This window comes from Paramormyrops kingsleyae, chromosome 14 (genome assembly GCF_048594095.1).
Source record: "Paramormyrops kingsleyae isolate MSU_618 chromosome 14, PKINGS_0.4, whole genome shotgun sequence".
NCBI classification, from domain to species: Eukaryota; Metazoa; Chordata; class Actinopteri; order Osteoglossiformes; family Mormyridae; genus Paramormyrops; species Paramormyrops kingsleyae.
In genome coordinates, this window is record NC_132810.1 from 18,590,600 (window position 1) to 18,603,118 (window position 12,519).

Sequence of the window (12,519 nt, forward strand, 5' to 3'; positions counted from 1 at the left end):
CTCTACTCAAGCGCTAAGAACAGATAACTAGCTCTAACTGACACTTTTGTTTGGGGGGGCACAATTCAACTGGACACTGAAAACAGTGCAATCATTTTGCTTTCCTGTGTGTGCAGGAGCGCTGAAAATGTTCTCAATCTACTCCAACCCCAGTGGTTCAAGATACTTGGGACATACCCACCTCTGGTCCCAACTCTACATTACTCCCCTTTCGTAAACCAACTGGCTGTTTGATTCTTTTTCCAGTTCTACATTCCCCAAAATAATTCGTTTGAATTCTTTATGTAGTACTGTTTTCTTTGTATCAGTCACTACGCTGCACATTGCCTAAACGTGTTCCTTAATAAAATGTACCCGATAGAACAAAATAAGCGGTACCTGTAGTGTTGAAAAAGTCTAGAAAATACCCGTAGCGTGTGCAGTAACTGACTGTCTAGATGTTACAAGAAGGCACAACAGCGACGCACTGTGGTTACGGACTGCCCTGTCTCTTTAAAACAGACGGGAAAATACACACATGCTCCAGATAGAGTCATTAAGACTTCAAAACAACGATTTAGCTGTTTGCTAGGCGTCCCTCGTTGAATTTCATTTGTTTTTGTTAGTTAATGTTCTTTAAATTGCATATATCGTTTTCATCAGTGCTTTTTCTGCATTCTGGTGCAGGAGTAAACATATACAGCGTTAATTACTTTTATGGCACCAAGGGAAAATTCCGCACGTACGATTTAAAGATTAGCGACTAGGACTAAAGTCCCTTATAACATGTGCTCTGTAAAATTCAATCCGTTGGCTCGATTCCAGGTATGATATAGTATATATCTTTGAGTAATTTTGTTTTTTTATTTATTTCCCGTGACAGTCAACATGCAAGAATTGTATCTGTGCGTACGTGATGTTGTATTACTTTGCTTACATGTAGGTAGTTATTTTCTGTTATCCGAATACAAAGACTTGATAAACAGTACACTCATTGACCTGTAGAAATTGACATGACTGCTTGAACTAAATGTACCTTTGCTGCAGGAAGGTATATTTATAAACCCCTTACTAATTACAAGCTGTATCCCTGAAGAAAAGTTTGACAACTGAAATGAAGATTATTACTTTTGTATTTATAGAAAACGGCGATCGCTTTCCGCTCAGCCTACCCACCAAATCTGCTGCTTTATTCACGAATCTCCCGTGATGTTTGACATGCTTTCATTACGCAGTTGAGCGACTGCAAGGACAAATGGCCGGGTGTGTAATCTCCCGGACTCTTATATTATGGGGATTCTTGTCGTCTCTCTATTTGCTAAGATTCACGGCCCCATTCATCAGGATCCTGCCCATGGACCCTGTCATCTGAAATTAGGGGTTTGACTTCTTGTTTGAGACAGTCCTCCTTAATCAGAGGTTTTTGCTACTTTGTTCCTCAAACATAGCGAAATACGTCAATCGGCCAGGGAGCATATTTGTATTACAGGTTACAGGCCTATTGGTATTACAGGTTGCAGTAGTACTAGTAAGTAATATACTCAGTTACCCGGCTTGCGTGACTGAGAGGCGTTTTTTGGGCAAGCAAAGAGGCGTAGGGACCGGACAGACAAGGTAGCCTGGGCGCTCCCGAGCTGAGCCGATTAATTGGTACATTGGGACGCCAGATCTGCTTCATTTGTGTATTCTGTTTTCCTGTTTATTAAATTGTCTTTGTTGATATTATTAATTTAGACTTCACGGTAAAATAATGGTCATAAATTTTATCATGTCGGGCGGGGTGCGTTGGAGGGCCCCATATATATATATTTTTTTTGCCTGGGGCCCCAACTGTCCCTAGAATCGCCTCTGGGCAAGTGGGCAGGAAGAATGAAACCCGTCGTGGAAATATCTGTCGTAATCGATAGTACGAAACTGAGCGGTAAGATGTGGAAACCTTTTTTCTTAATGTTTATAAGTTAAAGGAGACATTCTTTTTAACAAAGGTTTCCCAAACCTGGAAATCGAAGGAAGTGCCCGGCCTGTCAGAAGATGTCATGGGACGCGCACTTTGGCACCTTTCTGTCACCGACTGACCGGCAGACGCTGCATCCTCATTTTCTTTGTTCCTCAGTCCGGCCGCGCTGCGAATGAGGAACCCGCGCGGCGTAGGAAGTTGGCCAACGCGCACAGCTCAGCGCTGGGCTCTTGCTCAATTTTCATTTAGCGATGTAGAAAGATTAAAGCTAATTCTGCGCACGAAGCTGGCAGCGTTTTCCTTTCTCGGTTCCCTTCTGCATGGTCAACAGGATGAGTTCGTCCGTCCTTTTATTTTATTTTTTGTTAAAGTTATGAGTTTAGATTTTTTTGCTGTGACTTATTTGGGGACACAGTGGCCGCGCTACTAAAGGTGCAGTAATCGTATTTGTACTGGCTTGAATAATTAAGACGTATAGGTTATTTTGGGGGAAAAAAAAGGAGAAGAGTATTATTCGGGGGAGGGAGCGATTTAATCGAACTGTGGCTAAGATGTAATTCACTGACGAGTTTGTGCGGTTTCTTTCTTCCAGGCTGCCTTCCCCATCTCGTTGGCACCGAATATGGCAGCTGATGGGTATAATCCAGTAAGTTCCGTTACCGTAGTCCTTCGTTATCTCCAGCAAGGCTGGTGGCACCTTCTCTACAGCAACTGCGTCAAATTTATAACTATAATTGTTTTCTGTTATTTCCCTTCAGGTGGCAATTTTTTTTTTTACGCATTACCAATTAATGAGAAAATTCTCTTTATTGTCGGTTGTGTTGCGTTTTATTTGTCTGTGGAATGAATAATTAATAAAACAGAGTGGCTGATGCTACTGTTATGTCAGTGGTTGCCGTCAATGTGCAACACTTATCCCGCCCAACATGGCTTGTTAGAAGCGAAGTCTTTGAAAGTAAAGTGAAACGCCTCGCAATTTGTATCAATTTACTTTGGAAAAGTGACCTGCTTCGCTCATCTGGGTAGGGTGGTGGAATGGGGGGGGGGGTGAAAGAGAGAGAGACGAAGATGAGGTTGGGGGAGGTGGTAGAGAGCGAGCTGAAGCGAGTGCATGTGGGAGGCTTCATGTTCGGTGTTTAGTGTGAAACAGGATGTTCCAGTCGAGCCGTGTGTGGCGGCTGCGAGCTTCTGACAGCGCTGGCTGCGCAGCCGTGCTTTCACGCCCTGATCTGCGCACGCTCTCTACACCGCACCTGCGAAGCGCCCCCCAACATTTTGCCTTTGTCTGACCCCACTGCTTCTTCTGCCTCCTCTCCAAAACAGGTCTCTCTGCGGCCAAAATCGAAGAAGAAGGATCGAGGTAAGATCTCCAAGGGTTTGTTTTGACTGTGCACTGAGTTATTTTATGGCAAGATCTTGGGCTGCTTTTGATTCTGTTGACTGTGAGTGGTTTGATGATGTCAGAATCGCGGATGCAGCGCTTCCTAAAACTTGACTTGGGTTCGAAAGGACATAAACATCGACTGGCTGTCCTGCATCCCCAGGCAATGTGACAATGAGCCGGAGGAGGATTTCCGTGAAGGAGCTGGGGAATGTGGACCACCAAGGTTGGCTCTACAGGAAGACTGAGGGAAAAGGCTTCCTGGGTATCAAGTGGAAGAAATATTGGTTTGTGCTGAAGAGGACTTCACTATACTGGTATACCAGTCAGATGGTGAGTGGCATTCTCACGAAGGACCACTGATGTTGAGTTTCTCCGCGTTGTCGAATCAGTGTTAGTTAGCTGGCGAATGGTCACAGACTGACCCCAAGGGTTGGCCGACTCGTTGGACCACGTCCAATCAGGTCATGCGGCATGATGGTTCAGAAGAATAAACATTAAAGACCGTAGAACCTGCCAATGATGTTTTTAGCTGTTTCTTCACATTTTTCCTTACGGTCGAATAATCAGTGTTGTAGTAACGGTTGAATGCTCTAAATGATAGTGATGTCTTACACTGTGGTGTTGATTCCCTTACAGGCTGAAAAGGCAGAAGGTTACATCAACTTGGCAGACTTTCTGATCGACCGGGCAGTGGAGTGCAAGAAAAAGCAGTAAGGGAGCAGTTTGCTTTGAAATGTTTTTAAACCCGTCTGTAGGAAACAGATCGCGCTGAAACGTGTGGTGAATGTTTGACAGGAACAGCTAAACCACTTTTGATCACACATATCTTTGCATAATTGGGTGTATGTACAAGTAAAAGCAAGTTAAGCCATGGACAGATGGAAAATGCACTGCAGCTTATGAAAACACGATACTGTTTTTTCGAGTTACAGGAATTATTTTGGCCTGTTGCTTCACGTAAATCACAGCAGCAGAGCTTGTTTTTGGAAACCGAGTCAGCGTCGTCTTTTTTTCCAGTGCATATTGATATGTACTTTCATTTCAAGCAGTTAATCTGTTTTGTTTTGATGAGTTATGATGGTTTGATTTGTCTCGCCTTCGAGTTGGTAGAAAATCTCTCCCCTTTCTGAGCATCTCCTCCCTCCTGCTCTCCGCAGCGCGATGAAGGCCTGTCACCCTGACGTCATGATGTTTTACTTCGCGGCAGAGAGCAGCGAGGACATGAATATGTGAGGACCTCAGGCCAGGCAGTGACGGAAACGTGCCGCCCTGCGCATCTTACTGCGGTTTTGTCGTTGAGAGCCCCCCCTTGCATGCTTGGTGCCGCTGACGAGTCACACTCTGCATCTGTGCTCCTGCATGATGAACCGCCACGATTTTGATTCGATTTACATGTGACAATTCGGCAGCTAAAGCATTCAATTGGTCATCAAAAAGGTTTTGCGACTAGTGGGGGGAAAAAAGCAGGATTGTACCACACAATTGACAGTCATACTTAAGTCACTTAATTTTTCTTTCACTTGTTTCGCTCATCTTAGCATTTAGTGAACTACACTCAAACAGTTTCGGCATGCGTGCAGGAGTTTATCTCACAGATGTGTTTGTTTGCTTTCAGATGGCTAAATAAACTGGGGCTGGCTTCCATTCACTATGAGCCGACAGACAATCCGGGAGGTGAGCTATCGCTCAATGTTCAGCTGGTGGTTCTGGTGGTTTGGCTTAAATTGGAAGTCGTGCTAATGAAAGTGAGCTAACCTCTGCCTGTTGTTTTCACATAGGTGACGTACTCTACCCGTCAAGTTTTTGCACATACTGAGATTTTCTACATTCGCATGTTACTCCCTTAACATTTTAATAAAAATACACAGTATTCTTTACTAACATACATTTACAGTATGTTCACCATTTGAGTACCTTTATTAGCAGGAAAATTCATCTAATTTCGATTCATCTAAGTAATTCATCTAAGTAACCACCTCTAGCAGTTATAACAGCAGAGAAAATTTGAGTCATTCTTTACTACAAGGGACATTACATACTGCTCTGTCTCATGGGATGAAACAGTTAACTATTTTATTTGAAGTTAAAGGACAGCCTAGAATTTGACTATACCATCATCACATAACCAGTTAATAGGATGTCAGACATGCCCGTTACATACTCTTCCCATGCTTAAAGGAAACGTTTTATGTAACTTATTTTCATTCATACTTGTTCACTCAACTATCGAATGCTTAACAAGAATGAAAAATCTGCAGTTTATGAAATAAATGAAAAAGTGGTGAAATCCTGTGGTGCACAAAAGCTTTTGGCTGGTAGTGTAGCTATATACGTGTGTTTGTGTGTTTTTTTTTCTCCAGAGCGTTATAGTGAAGCGAGTGACCAGGAGGAGCCAGATTCCACGGAGGTGCCGCCTCCCCCTTACTCTGAAGAAGCGTCCACTGTAAGAGCAGCTCGGTCTGACGGCTGGATCGCGTGACTCGTTTTAAACTTGTGGCTATAAACAGATCTAATATGTTGGCTTTGTTGGCTGTGTGTTGCTTTTTGTTCAAATGCGGCTTGATAGGCAGGTGACGTGCTGCTATTTTTTAGCACTATGCCAGTTTCTGGTGCAGTAACAAAGTACCAGAGGGTCCCTTTTCAAAGAGACTCTGTTTTCACGGTAACCGACACTATCCATCATCCGTACTCCTGGGGGAATAATTCCACCCGGTGATCTCCAAAGTTAAGAAAACACAGAAGTCGAGTTTTTTTTTTTTTTTTTTTTTCTGTTGTTCCATCCGCACGGTTGTGAAGCTTTTCTCGGGAATCGCAGGAAGCAGGCGAAGCAGAAGACACCCTGGGCAGGATGTGCATCCATAACGGAGTACTCTCTCTCACACACACACACACACACACACACACACACACACACACACACACACACAGATTCCGGTCCACCTAATCCGTATACCTTTGGAGAGTGGAAGGAAACTGGTAGACCAGAAGGAAATCCATACAAAGACTGTGAGGACATGCAAACCCAGCTAGGTAGATCTGACGCTGCAGTACTAACCACCGTAACACTGTCACTTCATGTTTATGCACATTTTTTTTTATTGCTATGCATTGTTTTGATGCAGCTGACAGACTGAATTACCTAAAGCGTTAATCTACACGTGTCAAATAATTAGTGTTTAATGTCTTTATTCTTGCTTTTAATTTGGCGTCCCTCTGTTTAAACAGGATAGTCTCCCTCCACCCTACTCCTCGCCTTCTCAGAGCGAGGCGTCAGGCTCCACCTCGACTCCCATCAGCACGATGACGTCCCAGAGCTCAGTCTCCTCCACGACCAAGAACCGGCGATCGTCGCTGGACATCATCACGCAGTCGGCCAGGAGGGAGGTGCACTGCTCGCCGCAGGCCCACAAACAGCTCCACCTAGAGGCTGAGCAGAAGGGGTGCAATGTGGCGGCTTGTCTGGCGCAGAAGCCCCTGGATTTGGCAGCCAGTGGTAGCCCTTGCGCCGACCGGGGAGGGTGTTCACCAGCAGATGCCGCAGAGGGTGAGACCGCTTAGCAGCTGCAGACTGGTTAAGCACAGAGCGCCCATTAGATGCGGCTAATTACAGACTTAATTAGACCTTAGAATAAAGAGTACCCTCATTTCACTGAAGGTTCCCCTTCCCCCATGTTTGTCTGAGACTTTGTGTGCAGCCACTGGAATAAACTGGAAAATCTTCATGTCTTCCTGTGGGCTGCACTGTGTATTATGGTGGGGGGAGTGGGGTTTGATGTAAAAGCTAGTGAAGATGAGCTAATTCTTATCCAGTGTTTCCTTAGTCTGCTGTGAAAAATTAGGGTAAAAGGAAAAGATTTTTTAATGTTGACTTGACAGTTAATGTTAGATTTGGACAAAAGCGACTGCCAGAATGTTCCAAAATTACTCTTTCGGTTTACAAGAAAGTTGAGATTCACTCTTAAAGATGCCTCTTTCAGTGGCAGGAATGCGTTAAGACCGTGCTTTGGCTGATTTGTTGACATATGACTATGTGGCCGTGACTGTTTTTATTCATTTTGCGCTTCCTCTCAGCCAAAAACAAGAAGTGATGAAGCCATCATGGCACTTAGAGACAGTCTTCCCTTTTGCACGTAGTTAGGCTGTTCTGGGGAGGGGAAACTCACACAGATTGAGTTTCCTGTCGCCGGACGGTTACCTCTGTCATTGTCAGAATCGTAGGTTGAGCTCTTCGCCATTGTGTGCAGGTGTCCGTAGGTCTGTCTGTACCGTGCACCACATTTCCTGGCTGCAAAGCAACAAAATGTTAAACGCAGCCATATTCTCGCTGTTTTTGTTTCTCTTCAGAAGTGATAAATGCGTTAAATTAACTAGTTACAATTCATTTTGATGCAGACGGGTGCAATAAACTGTCATCAGAACATAAACATTTAAGCTTATAAGGGAAATGGAAAACCATTTTTCTACACGTGAATAATATAAATAATTAGCGTGAGAGATCACTCTTTGTGTGCGGCCAGAAATATTGCATTTTATTTGGGGAGATAGAAAAATAATTAATGTGTGTGTGTGTGTGTGTGTGTGTGTGTGTGTGAACAGAAAATGCATCAGATGAAATGGAAAAATTGTACATTCACCTGAAAGAAGCCAGTCTATCACCAATTGGAGACCGAAAACCATCCACTAAAAGGGATTTTAGAAAGTCATTCATCAAGCGCTGCAAAAACCAGACTATGAATGAGAAGCTACATCACATCCGGACACTGAACAGCACGCTTAAGGTGGGTAAGGTGCGCAGCAGGTGGTTAGCTGCAATCTCAACTGACACCGCTAGGTGGGAGAATTGCAGCTAAATTGAACTTGACTTGAACTTAATGACGGAACACATCCCCCACCAGCGCTGGCTAAACAGTTGTAAGATGGATGGATAGGTGGATGGATGAGCACTCATAATTAAGGAGTATTCAGGATGTGAAGCAGACGGACTTAACACCGAGGGGAAAAAAACAGCCTGTTTGCAGCTCTAAGCAAGTATTTTAATGTGCAGTGTCTTTCTGGTTATCTCTCATTTCTGCAGTGCTGTTTGTTGTAAAGAACAGTATACTTGGTATACTTTCAGTTTTTTTGTAGTCAGTCATATTAGCCTGTTGGCCTGTATGAATCTTTACATGTTGTATGAATGTTTTATTGTTACAGCATTGTACAGTAAAGTGTAGTGATGACTAATGACATCATTATATTTTCTTGCTGCAAAAAGCATCTGATGCTCTGTAGCAGGTACCAAACATGGGTAAATACCAAGTAATATGAATACTTATATGAATGGATACCGCACAACTTTAATAGCAATGCTTGTAAAACAAAATTGTGGGATATTTAGCTTCCATGTAACCCTAATGGTAGTTTCCTTGTTTAGGTGTGAAACAAATCAGTCATTGACATCCATATATGGCTTGTGGCTGTGAGCAATGCTAATATAGCGATACTGTTTTGGTGAAAATGAAACAAAAGTTGGTTTAATGGCAGCTTATGGGTTTGCCTTATGTCTCCTTTGTTCTAGGCTAAAGAGGCAGATCTTCTGGCCATAGAGCAGGTTCTGACTGATCCTGATCTGACTGCCTTCAAGTACAGGAAATGGAAGGAGGCCCATCTGCCATTGTGGCAGGACATCTGTACGCCACAGGGGCCTCCAGGGGGCAGTGTGGAGCACCTTGCTGCTGTGGCCAGTGTGGCCCCTTACACAGAAACTAGCGTGTGAAACTGTCTTTGAGGCTCCTGCTCCTTCCACAACCACTGACTTATTGCCTGCTGCTTGCCCAAGCAAAGAGCAGAGCTGAAATGCTGTTACAGCACAGGACTTGTACATATTAAAGTGACAACGCTTTTATTTCTGGGTACTGTTGTGAACACTCGTTTTGTTTTTGTGTTTTTTTTTTTTACCAGTTTTCTCAGTTTTTAACATTCATTTGTGTGTTGAAGCACACTTTGGATTATTGATATAGTGGTCCATATGGTTTTCTTTACAGACACAGTGAAAACTCGTGACAGTAGCTAGACACTCCGGTCGCACATATGAGGCACGAAGACAGTGGGTGTGTTGTTTGTCGTTTTGTATTTTACGCTGGGGTTGGAGAAGTCCTAACATCCACTGGTTCACATTACATTGCTGTGCCTTTTGAAACAGTTTTACTTAATGCCAGTGATTCACGATTCACAGGAAAACAATTCACGACGAAGTATTTGTGTGACTGATTTTAATTGTCTGTAAATATGTAGTTCCTTCTCTTTCATGCAAACCAAGTTTGTAAACATACACTTTTACCCCAGTACTAAAAGGCATTAGGTGTAAGTGACTGGATATACCTTAACAGTATCAGGATTGTGGTGAATTACGGTCCAGTTTCTCAGTGAAATTACCATTTCAGAGGATTTCTTTTTGCGAAATCAGTTAACAATGAACTCTGTAAAAATTATATGTGGAGTTGTACCATTTGCTATTATAGTTTAAGTTGTAAATGTCTTTTTTGTACAGTAGTGTATAAAAATATGTACAGTTCACTCATTTCTACTGTGTTGACCTGGTTCAATTCAGAGAACAATACAAATTCCATGCATAATTTCTCTGGTGTCTTGTGCATCTCCTTTGCAACATTTTTATATTGACAATATATTGACATGACATGAATCTCACTTGAATATAATTTTGAAATATTAACTCTACATATATGGCGGGAATAGAGGGTATCGATTTTCACCAGTCTGGATTGAAGTTGTCACGTCTTGCCGGCGGCTGCCACCTGCAGTAGCCGCTTTCGGCCGCGCGGGCTCGTCGGAGGCTCGCGCTGCTTCTTCTCGCCCCTCCGGCCGCCATATTTGGCTTCCCTACCACCTCTGTTAGACGCCTCTCTGAGAGCATGCGGAAAACCGGGCTGTGAGAGCACAGCGAACACCCTAAAAGCGCCGCCATTATCATATATATATTGTTTTATATATATATAGTAACACCATGGAGGCCGTTAAAGCATTTAATGGCGAGGTTTGTATCTCATTCTTCAATTGAAGTGTATTGGCTTATTCTGGGGTTGGAGACGGATACAGAAGGGCAGTGGGAACCTGGGTTAACTAGGCCTCAGTCCTCTGCACAGGATAGCTAACGCATTCGGAACCGGGCCGTAACGTCAGAAGTTTGCCCAAACACCCGTCTTTAGAGTCTCCGGCTCCGTCGTGGCGGTAGACGAAAGTCCTCCGCCAGCCGCAATCGTCTCGGGTGCGCCGGCTGAGGGACCGTAATGGCGAGCGGGTCCGAGGCGGTGTCGCCATCCTGCGTCTGGGCTCGGCGCCGGGACGCGGCCGCGCGGTTCCGCCGCGCAGAATCTGCGTTTTAAAATGCGCTAAAACCTTAAATAATCCACCTTGTCGGTGTTATCCGTGCGAGCGGATGGTGCCCTCCCGTCAGCGTTAGCCTGTTAGCCGTGTTTTTATTTATTTATTTATATATATAATTAATTTCCCCCTAGCTAGTTACTAGGCCGCCTAAACCGGTCATCCAGTTAAGATGCTAACAGCTGATAATATGTGCACCTATATCATGTTAATCGGCGCGTGAAATTCGTTAGGCATCCATCTAACCGGCCTTTTCTTAGCTGGACGGCTAAATTGCACGTACCATTACGTAGCTATTGCTAACGGTGTACGGGCAGCGGGGTAGACAAAGCCGTGTTTTGCAAAACTGTAATGCGTTTATTAATTTTAGTTAAATTAGCTCGCTGTTGCTTTTGGTACCGATCTTGACTAGGCGGCTACACATTAACAGAGCAGAGGATGACTTCGTAAAACGGCATACAAAGGCTGATCGGGCTAGCTACTGTTTATTTACATCGTTAGATCAAAGTATTGCACTCCCTAAAGGGCTGTGTAGACTGATGGCTAGGTTTTTTTTTTTTTTTTTTTTGCGAATTTTATTGTGCTTTGTACAAGGAAATGCGTTATTGTGTTTTTAAGGAAATGCGTATCCATGTTTGACAGCATGGCTTTGAAGAATTGCCCTTGATTACGTAATATGAAGTAGGCCATGGAGTACAGTGTGTGGCCAGTACAGTATGAGCAAAATATGGTTCAGTGCCCAATCTTGACGTAATTGTGCTAGAGGGGGATAATGCCTGCTTTTCTTAGTTTGGTGATTTGCAAATTTTTTTTTCCATCCCCAGAAACAGATTTGGTCAATATCCACTACATATACATCTGTGTCAGTAATCTGTAGTGGAATATTAGGTTGTCAACTTGCAGTAGCTCTTAAACATTCATTAATAAATTAATAGATTTACACTGTTCTCCAGTGTTTGTGGACAGATTTAGGCAAAGCACTTTCACTGTCACAGTTTGAAACCATCACATTGGTTTCAAGTACTTCTGAAAATACTGAAATTGGTTTGTTGTCACCAATGTGCTCCGAGCCCCTGTTTTTATGTCCAGTGAAATATAACCACCACGCAAAGGTCACACAAACATTTGTGTCATATGTGTGCACAAGTATGTGCAATATGATAGATGTGCAGTCAACTTAAAATGTTTAGTCAGCTTTAAACTCCAGTTGAGTGATACATGTGGTAAATCAAGGTATATTCAGTGTAGTATTAAGATTATATGATACAGCTGAACGTCAGTAATTCCTAATCATATTGCAGAGTTCTTCACATTTTTCCTTGGAAAAAAACACCAACTTTTACAATGTGAAAATAATTAGATCTGCATTTATGTAGTTAGACCGCTTTAGGTAGTTTAATATAACTGAAAAAAGCCTACAAGGGAAACATCTAAGCCATTTCTGGTGTCCTCAAAAATGTCAAACTAATGTCTTTCTTCTATACTGTGTCTTTCAGTTGTACTCTCTGAATGAATACAAGCCTCCAATATCCAAAGCAAAGATGACCCAGATAACAAAATCAGCTATAAAAGCTATAAAGGTAAGTATTTGTTGTAAATGCAGGAAAGGGAAGCTTTCACAGTGTGCGTCTCTCACTGCCTGTACCCAACGACTCCGCAGAGCCTCATCTTACATGTGACATCATTCCCTTGGGGGTGAAGACCCCCCCCCATTGCATAGCGACATTCAAGGGAACGTGCTCACTCTTGCCAAACAACTGCATACATATTTTTGTTCACATCACGGACACCTTTCTGCAAAAACAATTCATAAGTGCGT

At 43.2% G+C, this 12,519-nt stretch overlaps 2 protein-coding genes and 1 long non-coding RNA gene across 4 annotated transcripts in view; 2 read left to right on the forward strand and 1 right to left on the reverse strand.

The window, feature by feature from the left end:
- Positions 1-9,936, forward strand: ipcef1 (interaction protein for cytohesin exchange factors 1). 2 transcript variants are annotated; one of them, XM_072698759.1, is made up of 11 exons: positions 1-804; positions 2,529-2,582; positions 3,260-3,296; positions 3,481-3,650; positions 3,957-4,030; positions 4,478-4,549; positions 4,936-4,994; positions 5,681-5,763; positions 6,546-6,864; positions 7,917-8,098; positions 8,878-9,936. In XM_072698759.1, exons 1-11 carry the CDS (start codon positions 766-768, stop codon positions 9,073-9,075), a joined length of 1,287 nt encoding a protein of 428 aa, XP_072554860.1. In that variant the 5' UTR covers positions 1-765; the 3' UTR covers positions 9,076-9,936. The 2 variants fall into 2 exon arrangements, with proteins under 2 accessions (XP_072554860.1, XP_072554861.1); XM_072698760.1 differs by lacking the exon at positions 1-804 and adding an exon at positions 839-2,368.
- Positions 6,752-12,519, reverse strand: part of LOC111842233 (uncharacterized) — an 11,987-nt gene continuing 6,219 nt past the window's right edge. Inside the window, exons 2-3 of the long non-coding RNA XR_002837856.2 lie at positions 7,516-7,605; positions 6,752-6,888 (exon numbers count right to left, since the gene is read on the reverse strand). This is a non-coding gene — a long non-coding RNA (uncharacterized lncRNA). The remainder of the gene's footprint in view (positions 6,889-7,515; positions 7,606-12,519) is intronic.
- The window catches only part of LOC111842177 (SR-related CTD-associated factor 8), a 27,481-nt gene continuing 25,131 nt past the window's right edge, over positions 10,170-12,519 (forward strand). The window contains exons 1-2 of the mRNA XM_023808536.1: positions 10,170-10,353; positions 12,197-12,280. Of these exons, the coding sequence (XP_023664304.1) occupies positions 10,324-10,353; positions 12,197-12,280 (114 nt within the window). The 5' untranslated portion in view covers positions 10,170-10,323. The remainder of the gene's footprint in view (positions 10,354-12,196; positions 12,281-12,519) is intronic.